The following is a 22,780-nucleotide window of genomic DNA, read 5'->3' as shown; positions in this document are numbered from 1 at the left end:
CTGAGCGCTAGTAAAGCACCTCCTCCCTGTAAGTAGCGCCTTTGGGGTTTCCTCTAGGAGTGGAATCCCCAGCCAGAGCATTACAGATGCTCTGGCTGGGGATTCCGCTTCCGAGAAGCCCCTGACATCACTGTCCATATACGGCTAGTGATGTCAGGGGCAGCCCCAGGGCCAAAGTCCAGGGCAGAGTGCTACTAGCACTCTGCCTGGGACACTGCTCTGCTCCTGACATCACTGTCCTTGTATGAACAGTGATGTCAGGGGTTTCCCCAGAAATGGAGCGCAGGGGGCCCTCTGACATCACTGTGTATATATGGGATTTTCCCAGAGACGGAGTTCTGGAGAAGAGCCGCTTGTAGCGCTCGGCCTGGGACACCTTCACTCCCTCTGACATCACTGTCCATATATGGACAGTGATGTCAGGGGCTTCCCCAGAGACGGAGTCCGAGAGCAAAGCCGCTAGCGCTGTGCCTGGGACTCCTTCTCTCCCTCTAACATCACTGTGCATATATGGACAGTGATGTCAGGGGCTTCCCCAGAGACTGAGTCCGAGAGCAAAGCCGCTAGCGCTGTGCCTGGAATTCCTTCTCTCCCTCTAACATCACTGTGCATATATGGACAGTGATGTCAGGGGCTTTCCCAGAGATGGAGTCCCGGAACAGAGCCGCTTGTAGTGCTGTGCCTGGGACTCCTTCTCTTCCTCTGACATGACTGTCCATATATGGACAGTGATGTCAGGGGCTTTCCCAGAGATGGAATCCTGGAGCAGAGCCACTTGCAGCGGTCTGCCTGGGACTCCTTCTCTCCCTCTAACATCACTGTCTATATATGGACAGTGATGTCAGGGGCTTCCCCAGAGACGGAGTCCCGGAGCAGAGCCACTAGTGCTCTCCCTGGGACTCCGTCTCTCCCTCTGACATCACTGTGTATATATGCAGGGCCTGCCTTAGGATAGATGGCGCCCCGTGAGAAATTCTTTTGGTGCCCCACCCGCATCATAAAAAAATGCCCCATAAAAAGTATAGTGCCCGCACAGTATAATGCCCTATATAGTGCCCCCACACATTATAATGCCCCTTTAGTGCCCCCCATACAGTATAATATTTAATAATATATTATAACCGAATCAAGGACACAGTATTTTGTCCTCTAATTGTTCCCAGACAGTATTATGCCCCCTAAGTGCCACACACAGTATATTGCCCCTTGTACTACCCCTACACAGTATAATGTCCGCTTAGTGGCCCCCACACAGTATAATGCCTGGCTGCCACACAAGGTCCCCTTGTAGGTAGTGCCCCACAGCTCCCTTGTAGGTAGTGCCCCACAGCCCCCTTGTAGGTAGTGCCACACAGCCCCCTTGTAGGTAGTGCCACACAGCCCCCTGTAGAAAGTGCCACACAGCCCTTTGTAGGTAGTGCCACACAGTCCCCGTAGGTAGTGCCACACAGTCCCCGTAGGTAGTGCCAAACAGCCTCTGGTAGGTAGTGCCGCTTCATGAGTTACCCCTGATGTCACTGTCCATATATGGACAGAGACATCAAGTGCTCCATCCAGGAGTGGAATTCCCTGCCACACAGGGACTCTGCTCCTTCAGAGAGCTACAGTGTCGCTAGTATATAGCAGAGCAGGGAGATACCTCCCTGCTCTGCTATAGTGGCATCGCTACCTCTGTAGCAGCCGCAGCACCTGCTAGTGGCGGTACCGGCCATGTGGGGCTGGCACGGGCGCCCTTATCCCCGGTGTCACCACTAGCAGCCGCTGAGTGAAGAAGCTCCCAGGTGGAAAGGCGGCTGCTAAATCGCTGTGTTCCGGCGCTTCTGAAACAAGCAGGGGAAGGGAGCCGGGGCAGCGTCCCCTTCCACCTGCTGGAGTGATGCGCCCTGTGAAATGGCACAGGTCGCACACCCCAAAGGCCGGCCCTGCATATATGGACAGTGATGTCAGGTGCTTCCCCAGAGACGGAGTGCGGGAGTAGAGTCGCTAGCGCTCTGCCTGGGACTCCGTCTCCCCTCCTGACATCACTGTCCATATATGGACAGTAATGCCTTGACGACGGCAGTGACAGCCCCCAGCGGCCGAGTGGAAACTTGCCCAGGTTCGCCGGGAGCTAACGCCGGCACTGATTAGTTACAGAGCTAGAAAAAAAAAACATGCACATCAAGTTCGTCAAAATAGATGTCTAACAAGCATAAAGATGGATCCTGTTTTTTGTACTAATATAACTTAATGACAACAGGATGCAACAGAACAGGCATCCTGTTGCATCCATCCTTTTTTAAAAGTACTTTTTTTTTTCTAATCTTGACAGCCATTTTAACAGGATACAAAAACGTGGTGTGAACCTAACCTAGAGTTGATAAAAAAAAAAAAAACAATACTCACCTATTAAATCACCCACCAGTGCAGGACCACAGCTCCGGGAGTCCCCTCCAGTCGTTACTGACTTGTCCTGCAGTGATGACATGCTATTCATACACATGACCACTGCAGCCAATCTCAAACCTCAGCAGTCTCGTGCCATTCATGTTAGCATCACTGCTGAGGTCAGTGATTAGCTGCAGTGGTCAAGTTCATGGATTGCACATCAACAATGTAGGGAAGACAACTGACAAGGACAAACTGAGTGGTAGGGGGTTTAACAGGTGAGTATTATAATTCTTTCTATTTTAACAACTTTCCTGCTTCTATCAAAACTCTTAAATTCCGGACAACCCCTTTAATGTTTTTTTGTGCATATTTGTAAAATATATTAACAAATATGTGTTTAGGCCATCAGTAAAGCCAGAACATTTGAGGAAGCCTGCACTTCCAAGTCATTCTTCAGCCATAAAATCAAGCTATCCAAGGTAAGAATGATTCTGAAGGAGGCATTGGTAGGAATAAACATCCAAGGGAATTTGCTTTTAAAATTGTGCTTGTTTATACAGTATGTAAGGTGGGGGGTAGGCATATGTGTTATACTGTGTACAGCACGCTGCAAGGTACAAAGACAGGAGATCTCTTGCAAACTCAAGTATACTAGGCTGGTGTTAGCGGCACAACCAGCTACAACAGGAAAATCAACAAACTCTTCTCAATATGAGATGCACAGTCTTAGACACAGCTAAGGCAGGTAGATGATAGCTGGTTTACTCACATTTGTTGCGAATAGGGCTAAGGCCGCTTCTTCCTGATATAAAAGGTGTTCTGCAAATTCAGGCCTAACAGATCGTAACTGGCTGCTCACAGTACACGTGGGAAGTCTCCTGCTCATACACACGACTGCTCACACAACTCTTGCACGCCATGAGGAAGCTCCGTTCTATCACCCGCAACTGCTCCAGTAGCTACACAGCTCACTCTTCATAGCTTTCTCACTTCAGCCGCTCTATAGCCTCGTTCCTTCTCTCCAACCAAACACTGCACAACTGGCTTAGTGGGAATGAAGCAGTTTTATAAAATAGGCGCCATCCCTGGCATCAGAACATAGTGTAGTCACGCTGTGACCTCCTGGCGCCGTTATCACGCAACAGAAATTTAGACAAGATGGCATCCAGGGTCGTACATTCCAGCACAAAGCAATTTATTCACGATCATACCACCTGTACAAAGAAGAACGAGCGCAATGTTACAGTTCACTACACACAACACAATATCTACATCAGTAACATACTGTAAATACAATAGGACGGACTGGCCACTCCTCCAGTGGAAAGCCACCTAAAAAATGAAAAACAGCGCAAAAGCACACAAACAGTACCTGTTAAAGACACAGAGCACCAATACAAATACTGACAAATGAACAAAATATACAATATTGGCAGCAAAATTCCCTTAAACAGGACCTGCCAGCTCTTCTGCCGTATAAATAATAATAACTGTATTTCCTGGAGATAACAATTCTGGAGAATCTTTCCTTAGAACTCTATGTTGTTCCTTTGACAACTGGGTGTTACCAGTTGGGGGGTGTCCATACACAGCCTGACATTGTCCAATCAATGCTGACAGAGTGAGACTGTGTAGGGACACGCCAATTTGACATAGGAAATGGTAACACCCAGTTGTCAATTTATTCATACATTTCTTGGAGGATGGAACAACACAGAGTTCTAAAAAAAAATATCACCAGGATTGTTATTTGAGAAGTGGTGACAGGTCTTCTTTAAAGGGTTGGGAATTCTCCCCACCACTCTTAAATATATATATTTAAGCTTTGACATTTTAGTAAACTTTTTTTCGTATTCTTTAATACAAGTATCAGACACAATAGTTCTGCGGGTACCAGGTTATGGCAATGTTAATTCTTTTGTTTTTAGAACTGTGGGGAAAATACATGTTTTCTTCTTTAGAAATGTATCAGTTTATGTGTTATACTGTACTTTGTGTAATACATCAAGAATTCATATTCCTTCATTTTCTTGTAGTCATATTCCAGATGCTGAAGACATTCTTTCGGTGAGTACACAATTTAGTGTTACATTTATTTATTTTTTTGTAGACGTGATATCTTTCTATGGATAATTGATTTATTACCTTTGGCAATTTACATTTTATCACCTTTACTAGATGGATGAAAATATATCCATATTTTGAAAGCATATGTTTAATGAAACTTTACATTAGCTTTGATAAAGAACCATTCTTTTATTTCACTTCACTTATAATGTGGAGTTTATTATTCATGACAATATTCCCATTATAATTTTGGTACTACTGCCATTAATCATGTCAAAACAGAAGAAAAAGAGAGCTTGTAGCCAGAAATATATAAAAAGTAGAAACTTTATTAACATATAAAGACAAACAATTATATAAAAAACAGTGTATATATATAGTACAATATAAGGACAAGACCCTAGTAAAAAAGGTTTAGGGAGCAAATATCAGCATTTCTGATGTACAAGCTGGGTTAACAGAATTATCATAAATCCAATCTTATCAGATATTCAGAGAAATTTCCCTAAGGTAAAATACCACATTTATATGTACTCTCTATTGAGTTTTAAGCAGGAAAAGAAAAGTTCCAGCTCTCTTAGTCAGGTGTTGGTATAAAGATATATGGACAAAAGCTTACCCATGATTTATTATGGTTGCAGTCCGATAAGTGCTCCAGCACAAAAGCCCCAACGCACGTTTCGCTAATAGATTGCTTCCACTATAGAGAAGTGCCGATGATTGTTGGCGCATGCCCAGTGACACAGCCGGAAGCGAGGAATGCCCCACTTCCGCCTCCACATGCTGGAGCGCACATCCGGATTCCCGACGCGTAGCGGGAGTTCCGGGCATGCGCAGTGCATCTCCAGAGACAGAGCGGGGACAGCATCGCAACAACGGCCGGGTCTGGGCATGCGCACACATCGTGATGGTGGACCTATGAGTCTGGTATGTAGAATGATATCCATATGGCTGTAATGCATTATACATGTATACGAGGACATTTATCAAAATGCCATAATTTGTAAATAGAGCAAATGCTTGGCTCAGTGAACTAGTACAACGTGTGATTCAATACTGCAAATACAGAAAGTACGGACAAGGCCGTGCTATTGAAAAAAAAATATATATATATATTTATATAAAATGTGTACATATTGTGAGGAATTACTAAAAAAAGGGGGAAAGTAGATAAAAATTAATAATTAATTGCGGCGGAGAGTATATTGTCTGAAGCACCTACAGACTGACCGCAATATAAGATAATAAAGAAAAAGGATGGCAGGTAACAAAACAAAGAATATATTAAATATGATATAGAAGTGCAGAATAAGACAATAGCACACGCTATTGATATCAAAAGTGACAATAATATACGGTGACCATACCTAATACTGAAAAGAGGAACACATACTGAAAAAGCAAATGTATCGATCACATACACAGTACTAACGTACTAGACAAAGGGGAAACTAAATAAACAGGACAATACATAGTAAAAGTGAAGGTAAGGACATAAATCAATGCATAATGCAATTACAGGATACATACAGACATCATGTAGAGTTTAATATATTCACTAAATAGTAATCACAGTATAGATTTAATAAAAATAGCCTGTTTTGCAGGGCAAGAAAAAGGGGAGAAAAGGGACACTATGTCCATCTATTCCCCAAATTCTCACCGTACATACAGATAGAAAAGTATTCTGGCATTAACTATAAGGAAAACTATACATCGAAAAATTCATGTTACAAATCCATAGTCTATAGTACAGTGGATCAAAAAGTTCTTGTTTTCCTGATGGCTAGTTGATAGAAAGAAGGGTAGAAGCATTGCTCAAACCAAAATCGGGCAGCATACATCTAAGAACACTATTTAGAAACCTAGATAAAAAACAAACAGTTAGAAGATACAACAAACAAGGTTAAAATATTCTAGATAGCAGAGATCATAAAAATGGAGCGAAGTTCAAATTTTCGTTCAGGCCATGAGGTTTCATGGATCCGATCATTACGATCCATTTACATTCCCTTTGTGACAAAAGTTTATTCACATTGCCCCCTCTGACGCCACAATGTATTTTGTCGATACCACGTATCGACAGAGTTTTTGGATTACAATTGTGGTGTTTTTTAAAATGTCTGGTTAGGGTTTTGAGGGTCAAGAGATCCTCAACTTCGTTAGCTTTAATAATGTCTCGCACGTGTTCCCTCGTGCGAGTTTTCAGTTCCATAGATGTGAGTCCAATATAGATTTTCTGGCAGCCACATGTAGCATAATATATTACATGTGTACTGCTACATGAAATGTAGTCCCTAATCTCGAATTGTCTCAATCCGTCAGCCGATGAAAAATTAGTCGCCCGACATATATTGGAGCAGGCCCTACAATCCCCGCATGGATAGCAGCCCTTTTTGGGTCCTCGAGAACCGAATGGACAAATCTGGCGAGGTATGTAGTGGCTCTTGACCAAAGAGTCCTTCAGATTCTTGGCCCTTCTTGCCGTCATCATTGGCCTCTCTGATAAGTTCCGAGCTAGTTGTGGCTCAGATCTTAGGATCGGCCAATGTTTCTCTAAGATGGCCCTCATTTGATTCCATTGTCTGTTATACGTGGATATAAAACGTATTTCTGAATCACTCGATTGGTGCACTTTAGGTCTCAGGAGCTCGTCCCGTGATGTATTCCTTGCTCTCCCATACCCCGTTTTGATTACTCTATTACTATACCCTCTGTCCTTGAATCTAATTTTTAGATCCCTAGACTGATTTTCAAATAGGGTATTAGAGGAACAGATCCGCCTGATCCTAAGGAATTGTCCAACCGGGATGGCTCTAATGGTGGACGGAGTGTGGGCCGATGAAGCATGCAGCAGAGAATTGACTGCTGTAGGTTTGCGAAAAACATCAGTGTGTAAAAAAACCAGAATCATCTGTGAATATTTGTATATCCAAAAATTCAATCTTCTGTTGATGATGTTTGTATGTCAATTTAATATTGTAAGGATTTACGTTAAGTTGCTGCATGAAATTCATCCGCCCAGACTCCGATCCTTGCCAAATAAAGAAGATATCATCTATGTATCGAAGCCACAGATGAACATGGTCCGCGGCACATGCGCCATCCCCATGAAAAATCTGCCTCTCCCAAAAACCAAGAAACAGATTTGCATAAGATGGCGCACATGCCGCGCCCATCGCTGTACCCTGCTGTTGTAAATAGTAACAATCCTTGAACACAAAGAAATTGTGGCCAAGGATAAATTTTAATAATTCCAAAATCAAATCACATAGAGAGCCATCCTGGTTGCCAGTCCCAAGGAAAAAACGGACCGCCTCTATTCCATCATGATGTCTGATATTCGTATAGAGTGACTCTACATCGGCTGAGACTAAGTACATGTCCGATTCAACTTGGATCCCATTGAAAGCATATGTTTAATGAAACTTTACATTAGCTTTGATAAAGAACCATTCTTTTATTTCACTTCACTTATAATGTGGAGTTTATTATTCATGACAATATTCCCATTATAATTTTGGTACTACTGCCATTAATCATGGCCTGCTATTATTATATGGGCAACTATTTAAGAATTAATCATACAAATCCTGGTGATATACGAGAGCACTAAACCCATAACTCTGCCTATGGGCCCATTTATTATTAACCATAACCATGTGCCCACCATTACTGTATAACCTCTATTAAAAAACAAACCGACATAAAAATATCTTATGCTCCCAAATGCTCTACTGTTCAAATTTAAGCTTACTGATCTGTTTCCCATTTATCATAATTTTCCTGTATTCAGACTCACACCAAAATCAGTTTCATTGACTTAAATAATACCTCCACAAAAAGTGGATTCCAAATTTAGTTTAACAGTGCACCTATTTTTAATACTGACTACGCTTTTATAAAACCCACACATTGGATCTCAACAGTGCTAGGACCGCTAGACAACATAGTCACGTCCATAGGTCATTATGTAACGTGACAAGTGGAAATACATATACGGTAAAGGTAAAAAAGAGCTCTGCCTTATAGTGAATGTCCACCCATGAATTCCGTTTATTTTATTTTTTTAAATTGAAATATATTCAAAATTCTGCACTGATTAATTTATTAATAAATCTTTATGATGGTCAGAGCTCTATTTTTCTAATGCAAAACTCCAAATCCCCTGCATAGACCTAAATGTAAACCATAACATGCTGACTACGTACAGTCACCATTAGAAAGAGTTTAGAGGCTTACTGCATAGTGTTATACATTGAACTCAATGACAAGACCGTATGCAGTAAGCTCCCATGCTTCCTCCAGTGGTGACTGCAGGCATGTTATTTTTTATATCTATATCTTTGCAGGGGAGTCAGAGCTTTGTGTCAGAAAAACAAAGCTTTAAACGCTATAAAAAAAACATAATAATAGTTAGCACAGAATTTTGGACCTAAAGTCTGCATGCTAATAAAAAGCAGAGGTTCATTTAAAAGCAGTATGCCACACTAGCTCACAGAACTGGACCACTGAGTGTAGAAGTGTGCAGCATGTAATACCGTAATTGTCAATGGTTATATCACTCACTATCGAGTTTAAATTGCTTGTGTAATCAACGCTAGCTCAAGAACTGTTTTTGAGAGACATCATTTATTAATAATTGATCATTTCTATGGGCAAGCAGTAAAATGGAATCTTAAAGTGACATTCCGGTTAAAAATAAATAATTTTTAAAATGAACCCACTATTTAGCATACTAGGGCTTTCATTTGGTGTAATGCATACCTCCTAACATTTGAATTCCAAATGAATGGGAAAATTAAGGCCCGTCCCTGATTTTTCAAAGAACACCCATAAAATATCCCTGAAATGCTCATTTGCATGAGCCTTATCCCTTTCAAGTTTTGTTTAGCGAGACAATCACACAAAAAATGAGAGGGTTGTGGGTTATGGTAAGGTGTTCTTCCAAAAATCTGTGCCACAGATATAACAGCCTCTGCTGCAAATCACCGTGTATCACAATCAGGCCCTCCCTTGCACGAGACAGTGCTCTACAGCTATCGGCTGAACAGGTTCCCGCCTGCTCAGTGTTCTGCGCCTTTAGCCAGTAGGTACAGAGCATTCCTTTGGAATGAGATATTCATCAAGCACATATGGATGTGATGTTTGGTTACCAACATGTAACACACTGATGTATCCATTATGTGTCAATATGTCTACCTATTTGTGTATAGGTTGAGACCTGTCAATAAAGCTTAGCCGCGCAGGAAGTTCTATAGTGTTCCTCCCATCGGACACGTCTCCCAGAGCCTGGCACCTAAGGCCTCATTGACATCTGCGTCGAGACTCCGTTCATGGGTTCTGTCAGAGTTTTCAGTCAGGGGAACCCTTAAATGGAATCCAAACTGAAACAATGGTTTCCGTTGTGTAAGGGTTCCATCGTTTCTAAGAAATCAATAGAATAGTCTGTGCTATTGTTTCAGTTTGGATTCCGTTCATTGGTTCCCCTGACGGAAAGCTTCGATGCACCCATGAACGGAGTCCCAATGCACATGTGAAAGAAGCCTAACATTGGCTGGGAGACAGTGTTAAAAAATATGATTTCTCTAAAACGCCCCAGCACTTTAGGGTAAAACATAAGTGTTAGGCTGGGTTCACACGTGGCGGAATTTCACTTAAATTCCGCTGCGGACACTCCGCAGCGTTAATCCGCAGCGGAGCCGTTTGTCCATTGACTTACACTTTAATTTAGCAGTGTTCGTTTAGACGAGGCGTAAAATTCCGCTGCGGAGCATAGGCTGCGGAGCGGAATTTGGTGTCCGCAGCATGCTCTGTCTGTTGCGGAGCAGTGGCGGACTCATGGCGGAATTTCTCCATTGACTTCAATGGAGAGTCAAAATTCCGCAATGAAGTCCGCAGATCTTATGTGTGCTGCGGAGCGTATTGGTTTTACTACCATGACATTTCTTCATTCTGGCTGAACCTATGTATTTCTAGGTCTACAGCCAGACTGAGGAAGTCAATGGGGCTCCCGTAATGACGGGAGCGTTGCTAGGAGACGTCTGTAAATAGTCACTGTCCAGGGTGCTGAAAGAGTTAAGCGATCGGCAGTAACTGTTTCTGCACCCGGGACAGTGACTACCGATCCCAATATACAGTTACCTGTAAAAACAATAGAAGTTCATACTTACCGAGAACTCCCTGCGTCTGTCTCCAGTCCGGCCTCCCAGGATGTCGTTTCAGTCTAAGTGACGGCTGCAGCCAATCACAGGCCAAGCACAGGCTGCAGCGGTCACATGGACTGGCGCGTCATCCAGGGAGGTCGGGCTGGATGCCGAAAGAGGGACGCGTCACCAAGACAACGGCCGGTAAGTATGAAAATCGTTTACTTTCACTAGGGAAAGTGCTGTCCCTTCTCTCTATCCTGCACTGATAGGGAGAAGGGAAGCACTTTTCCCGCAGTCCGCAGCAGCTAGTCCGCATCAATGTACTGCACATTTTGTGCAGATCCGCAGCAGAATCTGCAACGCAGATTCTGTGCGGCATTGATGCGGACAGTTGCGGAGGAAATCCGCCACGTGTGGTCATGCCCTTACTGGAATAAGGGTGCCTCATACTCAGGGTTTCTAACTAACATTTTCCCAGTGTTAACATTCTGAAGATAGGCATCAGTTTCCAGTAGAAACATCTGTGGAACAAAGTATAACTAATTGAAAAAAAAAGGCAGCAGAAAAAAGTGCATAATTTTTTAAAAATATATATTTTTATTTTACAACTACACATATTATAATTTAACACTTAGACTGTTCTATGCTTGTTTGCAGCCTGAAGAAAATGGTATGTGCAGACCTCTTTCCAGGTATATGTATGTATGTCTTTGAGTCATGTAAGTTCACAATAAGGCCTCATAGACATGGCCGTATTATGGCTACGTTTTGTATAGTGCTGTAATAGGGCTTTCACATAGAGTTTCATGAGCTCTCTACTGTATCTCTGCATGCCTTCAGAGGTATATGGAGGTTTGTTCTTTTGTATTTCATACGAATCTAACAGAAAAAATGTGCCATGCTCTATTTAGCTCCGTATGTATGGAAATATTCTCCCCTAAGCGCCTGAAAAGCAATGCAAGTAGGCTGTACGGATCTGTACTAGAGGAACCATGCAGGCTCCATGTATTGCCAAACAGCCTATGTTCCAGTGTGCATGAGCCCTTAGGTTTTTGTTGTAGATGCAAGGTATGTTTTGTTTTATATTAACTGTGCCACCCTGTTACCTTAGAGTCCTTCCCTCCCACCACCGTGTTGGTATTACCAAGCAGAACTGTGTATTTACGGACAATCCTCCCTATAGACATGTCGCCGATATGGAGGACGCCATGTTTTTGGTCACGTGACACCTCTATGTTGTACTCATGCCTACTCCTTCCCCTACAGACTTTTTATTAGGTCATACATGGGTACACCCCCGGGCAGATTACTGTGCTGTTACGCCCCCACCCCTTGTGCATGTGATGTCATGCACATGAAGTGACCTGTCACTACAGTGTTCACACCCAATTCTCCTATTCACAGCCTATCTTTAGAGGTGGTTAGCCACACACTCTTAGACATATGATCTGGTGGCCACGCCTAGAATATGGACACCACCATGATCTACACCATGCTACCTCTATACTGTGCTGTTTACATCAGCAATACCACCACGCCCATAGACATAATCTCAGTGATCAGATGAGGACTCTTTCAGTATAATTACAGGGGTGGTGCTTGCTAGTTATCAATATATTTTCTTACCACATTTGTGGGGGATGTTACAATTGGCCAGACTTCCTTTATATACCCTCCCTTAAGATAGTTGGGTTAAGACCCCCGGACAAAGCAGGTGGCGAAACAGGTGTTAGAGATCATGGTCCCCCTCATTTGGTCTGTATTCTCTCCTCCCTTTTGTGCTTGTCTAGTCTACTTGTTTTCCCTAACTCGACACTTGTCAATATAGGGCTGCTGCATTTATTGTTCAGGCACTTGCAGTTAGCTGTATTTACCTGTGCATTTCTTTCTATAGGAGGTTTTTACTATAATAGAGCCAGCCAAACAGTGCCACCAGTATTGTCAGCCACACGTTGCCAAATAACAGTGCCAGCCACACAGTGTCTACCATAATAGTGTCAGTCACACAGTGCCTCCCATACCAGTGTAAGCCACACAGTTCCCCATTAAACAGTTCACACTATAGCCTCTATAATAGTGCCAGCCGAACTGTGTGTGTGTGTGTGTGTGTGTGTGTGTGTGTGTGTGTCCATGACAGCTAGAGGCTGAAGTGTTCAGTGTGGATGCTGTAAGCGTGAATATTCCCCTTAGAGTAGAAAATGCTAAACATATAACTAGGGGTGATTATTGGTGTTAAATAGAGCAAGACAGTTAAAACGTCGAAAGAACAAGAGCTGTAGTGAGCCGCGATCAGTATGACTGAAATTGCAGGTCCAGTGTATTGGAGTCGGCCACCGGGCGGTAAAGGTTAAGAAATTGCCAGGCAGGGTGAAAACTGCTGAGAAATGAATTGCTAGGCATGGCGGAAACTAAGAGAAAGAAATTGTCAAGCAGAGCGGAAACTGCTGGGACATGTATATAGTCCACCAACTATAGAGACTGAGAGTTTCTGAGCAACAATTCTCGGTTCCACAGTTACAAAGGGTTTTTCTCCATACTGTAGTAAAAATAAAGTGCAAAGCAGTCACAGTGGATCAGGTTTCAGGTTTAAAAATTTATAGCTTGAAACCAACATACTGTACTTCCCTCCTTGTGTGAACAGCCACAAGTTGTACCTCTCTTGTGAAACCATTACGTGTACAGATGTGTCCATTCATCAGAGGCATCCGTCGGCCATCTTTCACCCATAGACTCCCATGTAAAAAAAAAGATGTATACGTCTAACGTATTCCTTTTTTTTCCTGGATAGTGCAAGATATTATTGAATTAGTATCATGGAATATAGTATAACTAAAACGCAATTCAAGAAAAAGTAAAGTTGGATACATCTGTATGTGCATTGAACTGTAACCATTATGATTTGTGCCTCTTGAGAGAGTAAATTTTGCTTTTAGTGTTTGCCTTTATTCTGGAACTGGTCCCTCTGGGGGTGATCATTATATTATATTATATTATACTTCCGTGTTGTACCCTCTTACACACGCACATGGCTAGCAAAAATAAATATATATTCTACAATTGATTTTGGTATGGTTTTCATTTTGCTTTCCTTTATTTTTGTTCTTACTATGCACTCAATAACATTCTGACATTGTAAGTATGTCTACTAGAAAAACGAATATATTATATAAACCCCACAAAGTAGAACACAAATAAATAATACTTAGAATGTGTCCATATGATTATGAAGTTTAATTATATTTTAAAGGAACTAGCCAAAAGGGCATACTATTCATAAGCTTTCTATTTCTGCTTTTTTATTGCATTGGTTTAATCATTTTAGGCCCACGAAGATTGTATTCTCACCATTCAAACACATTTCCGTCAACATCACCAAAACCCTCAATCAGATCTAGGGGTTCAGGATCGAACACTTTGCCTACTTCAGATATGTATGTAAATTATGTATATGACATGGGCTGGTTATGTGTTTACCCATTTTATTTCAATAGTAGTGTTATGTATATTTTTCAGAATCACTTTATGGTATATATTCTGTCTTCCCTTATAGAATGTACAGAGCCCTTTCTCCCTTTGTATCTGTCACTGTTATTCTATAGATTTTTCTGACTTTTCTATTTGAACGTTTATGTCTTTATCCTGCGGTTTTGCAAAGATTGTAGGTGCAGCTGAATGGGATGTTCAGATGTGGCGGAATTTTTCCGCTACAAATGTTGCTGCAAATTCGTGGCAATTACACAATGAATCTGCAACAACATTTTCATATTTGAAATATTAATTCAGACGTTGCGGATATCAGAGGACTTGCCGCAGATTTCACCCCTTTGCATTGCAAAGGCTGAAATCCGCAGTGAAATTCCGCTGCTTCTCTGCAACAGAATGTGAATGCTGTGGAGTGAAAATTCTACACTGCAGCCTAAATTCTGCACTGTTATTTTCCGCAATGTTAATGTTACCTAAAAAAGGTATAGAAACGAATGAAAAAAACAGCTGCTGCAGATTTCCACTGCGAACTGTCCGCAGCGGAATTCAACAACAATTCCGCCACGTCTAAACATGCCCTAACTACTTATTTTTCCTAGCTTGCATTTTACCCCACAAAAAAGTGTCATTTTATGTGAATTTGAATCTTTTTTATTTTTGTCAAATCTTATTATTAACTTACATGTATTGTATATAGTAACATAGTTGCATGGAGGCCAGCGGGCCAATAACATGGTCTCGTATGACTACCCTCCTGACTACCTGGCTACTATATAGCATACCCTCCTCCGGTTGATTACTTCACTAGCGACCGGAGCATCGAAGTGGTTGAGGAAAGTGTTCCCTTTGTACCCCATTAACCCCCCCCCCCCCCCCCGCGATGTGATAATTGGTCACAGATAAGTTGCTATAGCAACCAGAGTTCTGACAATGGACTTTTGGTATGCTATGTACTGAAGCCTATGGCAGGACCTAGTAGGCTGCCTGTCAGTGTTATATTGACAGGCATAATACATTGCACTATATAAGTAGTATAGTGTATTATACCCGCAATTAACAGTTTAGGTGTTTAAAGCATACCTCCCAACAGTCCCGGATTCCGGGCGTTGTCTTGCTGTCCCAGACGGTGGGTGTATGTCCCGCCGTCAACTGTATCTGCATCCACAGGACACAGATTCAGTTGAAACCAATTCTGAAGCAGGGAACTATCAGCTCTCTGCTTCAGAATTAGTTCATAGCAGAGGAGCAGAGGGAGCTCCCCCGCTCGCCGAGTACTCCCCAGGCACAGCGCTACTTTAAGCGCTGTGTTGTAGGAAGCCCTTGACATTACTGTCCATATATGGACAGTGACATCAGTGGCTACTCCTTAAGCGGAATCCCCGTTGCCGATGATCTGGCCGGGGATTCTGCTCCTAGAGGAAACCCCTGAGGTCACTGTCATATATGGACATTGATGTCAGGGGCTCCTCCTGGAGCGGAATCCCCGGCCAGAGTCGGCAATGGGGATTCCGCTCAGGAATCCCTGGCCTATGCTCTAGCTGGGGATTCTGCTCTTAGAGGGAGTCCCAATGGCGCTATCTACAGGGGGGTGGTGCTATCTTTAAGGGGGTGTGGCCCTTTCTACATGGACACTGTGGCACTATATAGGGGCACTATCTATAGGAGACACTGTGGCGCTTTGTACTTGGGCACTATCTACATGGGCACTGTGTCACTATCTACAAGAGCATTGGTACTGGTGGCAGCTATGGGGGCATTATGCTGTATGGGGGCAGCTTTGGGGACATTAACCTGTATGGAGCAGCAATAGGGCATTATACTGTATGGGGCAGTTATGGGGGCATTATACTGTATGGGGGCCTCTGTATGGGCATTATACTGTATGGGGAAGCTATGGGGCGTTATGCTGTATGGGGGAAATTGTTTGGGCATTATACTTCATGGGGGCATCTGTATGGGCATTATACTGCATGGGAGAATGAGTGTGGGCATTATACTGTATGGGAGCATCTGTGTGGGCTTTATAGTGTATGGGTGCATCTATGGGGCAGTATACAGTATGGTGGTAGATATGGGGGCATTATACTGTATGGTGGCAGCCAGAGGGCATTATACCGTGTGGGCCAATCTATTTGATATTATACTGTGCGGGAGGCACTATGGGAGCATGATACTTTGTGGGCTGGATCGGGTGTATATGGGCGGGGATTGGGTGGGGTTAGAAGCGTGGCTTAAAAGAAAAATAATTGTTGTGACGCACTGAACGTGCCGGATTGGTTGTCCCTCTTTGTGATACTTGAAATTTGGGAGGTATGTTTAAAGAGTACCTGTCATTTCCCCAGAAAAGGTGTTCTGCTGCCATACCAGTATTGCTGTCTTGTCTCCCTGATTCCAGCGTTGATTATTAGAAGTTGCTATGTGCCTCCATACCCCCGCAATGAGCCTCCAGTGCCTCAGCAATCAGTCTCCGTTCGCTCAGCAATCAGCTCGTTCATTTCGGTGGCTGATATGCTTATTATTGAATAAATTGATAATAGAGCGGTCTCCCCATCCAGTGTCGTAGAAGCGTGGCGTGAACGTAAGCCGATCTGTTGAAAATTGCATAATTTTGGTCACCTCCAGTCCAAGAAAAATGGAATATAAAGTGATTTAAAAGCCACGTGTACCCCAAAATGGCAAGACCATTAAAAAACATGGTGAACACTGTAAAATAAGCAAAATTTAAAATGCGCAAATTGCTGTATTTTGGTCACCTGCCTGCAAAAAACTCTTGTGAACAGGGCCTAAAAATGCAATAAAAAGTGATCAAAAGCTGCATGCACTCCAAAATAGTACCAATAAAACTACGCAAAAACTACGCAAAAAATAAGCCCTCACAACACACAATCGATCAGAAAAATAAAATAAAAAAGTTATAGCTTTTAGAATGTGGCGACAAAACAAATTTTTCTTAACAAATTGTTTATTCTTTGTAAAAGTGGTAAAACATAAAAAAAAACCTGGTGTAAATTTGGTATTGCCATATTCGTATCAACCCGTAGATTAAAGTTAACATGGTGTATTTACTGCAAGATGAACGCCATAAAAACGAAACCCAGAAAACAGTGGCAATCGCTCATGAAAAACTACAACTCGTCCTGCAAAAAACAAGCCCTCATAGGGCTATGTCGATGGAAAATAAAAAAAGTTATGGCTTTTGAAAGGCAAGGGGTTAAAATGCATTTCTTTGTCATCGTTTCCAATGCAATAAAATCACACAATGTAAACCTTCATTTTCGCTGCTTTTTAAGGCGTTCATTTAAAAAAATATAGTCATCATTTCAGGGTGAAATTACAAAAATCGCAATGAAAAATTGGAATTTGCTGTGGTTTCCGTGTTAACTGAAAAATCATATCACATCGCAGTAAGAACACATGTGTTTTTGCAGTAAGTTTTTCAGCCGCGCAGCAAAGAAACACTGCAAAACCGCACTGTGTGAATATACCCTAAAAAAACAAAAAGAAGCCTGGAAATAAACTGTAGAAATGCCACGTGTGAACATTGAATCAGTGGCATTAGTAGTGGGTGAAAGAAGCTGACATGTGATGGGGCCCCGCTGTGACTATTGCCCAAGGGTCAACATAAACCTTCAGCCGACCCAGATTATAAGTAATATATGTCATTAGCAGCTTACCATGAACTGTAATACAATAATAATCATAATCATAATAACCTGCAAGTGCATCCAAAGCTCCTAAAATGTCACAAATCTATTCTTTATTACAGGCACTGGTGAAATCCCCCTATTTTTATAAACTGTCTGTGACAGTTTGCAGTCTTAATTGAATTATATCGCAAAACACTACATAACATAACATGCAGATGTAACAATTACACTTATTGTAACAACCCATACAATAAAACTTGTATGTTACTGTATCTTTAGTGGTGATTGCTATAGAAAAAAACAAAACAGAAAATAAAACAATAGTGGAAATGACTATAAATTAACCCCTTCCACTTTTAACCTTCCTGACAGAGCCTAATTTTTCAAATCTGACGTGTCCCTTTATGTGGTAATAATTTTGGAATGCTTTTTCCTTTACGAGCAATTGTGAGATTGTTTTCATGGCATATTGTACTTTATGTCAGAGGTAAAAATTGTTATATACATTCAGCATTTTTTATGGAAAACACTAAATTTAGAGACAATTTGCAAAAATTACCATTTTTGTAAATTTAAACATATTTGCTTGTAAGACAGTTATACCGCACAAAATAGTTACTAATTAACATTTCCTATACGTCCACTTTATGTTGCCATTGTTTTTTGAACATCATTTTATTTTTATAGGATGTTACAAGACATAAATTTAGCAGAAAATGTTCAAATTTTCAAGAAAATTTCAGAAGCCTATTATTTTAGGGACAAGTACAGTTCTGAAGTGGCTTTGAGAGGCTATATATTATAAACTCCATAAATCACCCTATTTTAAAAACAATAAACCATTCAAAGTATTCAAAATATCATTTAGAAAGTTTCTTAATCCTTTAGGCGTTTCACAAGAATTAAAGCAAAGTGGAGGTGAAATTTACTAATTTACTTCTTTTTTTTTTAGAAATTTAACTTTCGCTTAAAATATTTCATCTTCTCAACAAATAAAAGAGAAAAAAAACAACAACATTTGTAAACTTGATGTAAAGGCTCTGATATAAAATAATAAAAGAAACCCCTGAGAAGTGACACCATTTTGGAAACTACACCCCTCAAGGCATTTATTAAGTGGTGTAGCGAGCCTACGGGTCTTTTCCATAAATAAATGCACTGTGGATTGTGCAAAGTAAAAATTTTCATTTTTCCCTAGATATGCCATTTCAGTGGCAAATATGCTGTAACTAGTTTGTGCAACTGGAAACAGATACCCCAAAAATTGATAAAAGGGTTCTCCTGGGTATGGTGGGTATGGTGATGCCATATATGTGGAAGTAAACAACTTTGCGTCACGGGGTTACCGATCAGCTGCAAACCCCTTAAATGCAGTATTCGCATTTGACTGCTGCATTTAAGGGGTAAATGGCGGGGATCCGAGCTAACTTGGGTCCCTGCCATTACAGCAGGGTGTCAGCTGTAACATACAGCTGACACCCTCAACTGATGGCATGGGCTCAGCTTCTAAACCTGCGCCATGCATTTGTCGAAAGTATTAAATAAATGTGTTTTGAATCACTTTTCTGAGTGACTTTTATTACATTTTTGTTTTACTTTTTACGATAAAGCTTCCATGTTTTCTGTATACATAAAAGCTGTATCATTCTCTCTCAGCCAATTCAGTCCGTTCAGCTGAACTGAAGGCTCGACTAAGAGCGGGTCCTGCGTGTCTCTAACATAGAGGATCTACCGAATATCGATCACATATAAGTTGATATAGCTTCCTTCCTATCGCTTCCTACATAGTGACCTCTGCACAGGTCACAGAGTATGCCTAGAAAACTCTCCTATAGAAGTTAATGGGTCCCCTCCTGCTCACAGGTTCCTATGGTCCTATGACGATTTGTAGTATTAAATGGCACCATGTACTTATAACGTACTTAAAAACTGGAAAATAAATCTTTGTGTGGTGGAATTGGATAAAAACTGCAAATCCACCCGTCTACAATTCCTTATTCCAAGACTGTTCTAGGTCCCCTTCTGGCGTCAAGTGCCTAGATGTCTTAGGGTTCCTCATTTTTATGGGATTCATTGTGGGCACATTCACTCGGTTTGGCAGGTGTAACATAGAAAATATACATGTTCTACATAGGTATTGCAGTGTATTGGGTTATTTACAGGCTCCTATCAAGCCTTGCCTTTGGCAGGGCTTATTAGGAGCACCAAGATGGCAGACCTGGGGGACCTTCATTATGCCCTGAGACTGCCATGACAACCATTGGCACCCCACAATCACTTGGAGGGGAAGGCAATGGGATAATGGAGAGACCCTACCTCATTGTAACGGCTAAAATAATACAGTCGCTATTGACTACTGCATCTAAGTGATTAAACTTGTTAAATCTGAGTTCTCTCTAATCCCGGCCATTACAGTGAAATGTCATCTATATGTTACAGCTGACATTCGCTAAGTATTGAGCGGGCTCAGCCTTAATGCCCGCACCATACTCCCCCTTCTAGTTACGTCAAATGTTGTGTAGGGGTTAAATGTGTTATTAGGAAAATAATAAGCATTCAAAAATGTAACCATGTATATTACAGTTCCCACAGTTTCAGCCAACTACAAGTGCCTGGAGTCCCATGCCCCCCTTACAAACCAGGTGAGCTTCTTGTTTTATCATTCATTAATGAAAATCTGTATGTAAAGTAGGCAAAAGTCCTAGCACAGTTTTCTCACACCCTATCCACTTCTTGAAGTACAACTGTTAATCAGCACAACAGAAGCAACAGGTCATACCACTAATAACATTAGATTTATGTAATGTAATGACTTGCCATATTTCATTTTGATTTATATGTTTTGTACCCTTGTATGGGCTGTGATCACAAAATATTAATCTGTTTGTTTTCTGATTTTGTGTTATATACAGATAACCGGTTTTCAGATGGATCACCTAATGGTAGACCACCAGCACCAATTCCTGTCACTAATATGCCATATAACACAACATCAGGAAATGACGTAAGACCAATATATTATGCTTATTGAATACACATATTGTTTCCAACAAGGCTTTGGTTTTGATTGTGTAACTTTAACTGGGCAGAAAAACTTTATTACAACAAAAAGAAAAGTTATTAACTATATCTGTAATGACAGGGATAGGGAAACAGACAAGTGAGCCCTAATCTACCCGCCACTCAGTCCCTGCCTACTTGCAACGACCCGCCCTAGGCGACGGGGTACAACTGGGCGATGGTCCCTACACTCAGTAAGTGCACGACAGACAACCAGACAAGGAAACACAGACAAAGGGAAACGGGGCAGTTGCCCACGGCAACACCGTGAGCAACAAGAGAAGTAAACGAGCCGAGTCAAACCAGGAGAGTACGAGGTGCCAAACGCAGAGCAGGAGAGTAGTGAACAAGCCGAGTCAAACCAGGAGTGCAGGAGGTACCAAACGCAGAGCAGAAGAGTAGTCAGTAAGCCAGGGTCAATACGAAGCAAGGACAAGTAGTTCAAGAAGTTGCAGCAGGGCCAGGAAACCAACAGAGAAGAATCACAAGCAAGGAGGAACAGGAAAGGCAGGTATAAATAGACAGAGGGCGGGAGCTAGCTCCGTCTGGCCAGGCTGTGATAGGCTCTCCCACTCCTAAGCCTGCCATCCTGAGTGGTGGAAGATGGAGTCAGTCTCACAGACATAGAAGCAGGTGGAGACTGATTACCTATGGGCGTGGATACAGAAGCTGTGCCTGGCAGATCCTTAACAGTACCCCCCCCTTTTATGAGGGGCCAATGGACCCTTTCTAGATGGACCTGGTTTATTGGGGAAACGAAGGTGGAACCTCCTGACCAATACCCCAGCGTGAACATCCCGGGCGGGTACCCAAGTCCTCTCCTCAGGCCCGTATCCTCTCCAATAGACCAGGTACTGGAGGGAGCCTTGGACCATCTTGCTGTCCACAATCTTGGCCACCTCGAATTCTACCCCCTCAAGGGTGAGAACGGGGACAGGAGGTTTCCTCGAGGGAGCCAAGGACGGGGAGCAGCGTTTAAGGAGGGAGGCATGAAACACGTCGTGTACTCGAAAAGATGGGGACAACACCAGTCGGAAGGAGACAGGATTGAGGACTTCAATGACCTTGTACGGCCCTATAAACCGGGGAGCAAACTTCTTGGACGGGACTTTAAGGCGCAAGTTCTTAGACGATAGCCACACCAGATCCCCGACCATAAACAAGTGGTTAGCAGAACGTCTTCTATCTGCCTGAGTATTTTGTATGCTCTGGGACGCCTCTAGGTTCTTCTGAACCAGGGCCCAGAATGTGCACAGTTCCCGATGAACGACCTCTACCTCGGGATTGTTGGAACTACCAGGTGAAACGGAGGAGAACCGTGGATTAAACCCAAAATTACAGAAAAAGGGGGAGACCCCTGACGAGTTACTGACCTGGTTATTAAGGGAAAATTCGGCGAGGGGAATGAATGAGACCCAATCATATTGACAGTCAGAGACAAAACACCTTAGATATTGTTCTAGAGACTGATTAGTCCTCTCGGTTTGGCCATTAGTTTCAGGATGGAAGGCAGAGGAGAAGGACAGATCAATCTCCAACTTTTTACAGAAGGCTCTCCAAAACAAAGAAACAAATTGTACCCCTCTGTCAGAAACAATATTGACAGGGACCCAATGGAGACGCAGGATGTGTTTGACAAACAAGGTAGCTAACGTCTTAGCATTGGGTATTTTTTTGAGGGGCACAAAGTGGCACATCTTACTGAAGCGGTCTACTACAACCCACACCACCGACTTGCCTTGAGATGGAGGCAAATCGGTGATAAAATCCATGGAGATATGGGTCCAAGGTCTCTGGGGAATGGGCAAAGAACGTAGTAAGCCCGCTGGTCGGGACCTGTGAGTCTTGGACCTAGCACAAACCTCACAAGCGGCGACGTAGGCCTTAACATCTTTAGGCAACCCAGGCCACCAATAGTTTCTGGCAATGAGGTGTTTGGTACCCAGGATGCCTGGATGACCAGATAGTGCGGAGTCATGATTTTCCCTAAGTACCCTTAGCCGG

At 42.4% G+C, this 22,780-nt stretch overlaps 1 protein-coding gene across 1 annotated transcript in view; it reads left to right on the top strand.

Annotated features, from left to right (window-relative positions):
• The window catches only part of LCP2 (lymphocyte cytosolic protein 2), a 353,127-nt gene that overhangs the window by 281,448 nt on the left and 48,899 nt on the right, over positions 1 to 22,780 (top strand). Inside the window, exons 11-16 of the mRNA XM_075859992.1 lie at positions 2,772 to 2,849; positions 4,407 to 4,437; positions 11,244 to 11,256; positions 13,909 to 14,017; positions 20,300 to 20,358; positions 20,629 to 20,720. Of these exons, the coding sequence (XP_075716107.1) occupies positions 2,772 to 2,849; positions 4,407 to 4,437; positions 11,244 to 11,256; positions 13,909 to 14,017; positions 20,300 to 20,358; positions 20,629 to 20,720 (382 nt within the window). The remainder of the gene's footprint in view (positions 1 to 2,771; positions 2,850 to 4,406; positions 4,438 to 11,243; positions 11,257 to 13,908; positions 14,018 to 20,299; positions 20,359 to 20,628; positions 20,721 to 22,780) is intronic.

The sequence above is a fragment of the Rhinoderma darwinii genome, chromosome 3 (assembly GCF_050947455.1).
Source record: "Rhinoderma darwinii isolate aRhiDar2 chromosome 3, aRhiDar2.hap1, whole genome shotgun sequence".
NCBI lineage: Eukaryota > Metazoa > Chordata > Amphibia > Anura > Rhinodermatidae > Rhinoderma > Rhinoderma darwinii.
Note: the sequence above shows the minus strand (reverse complement) of the source record. Positions and strands in the feature narration are given on the sequence as shown.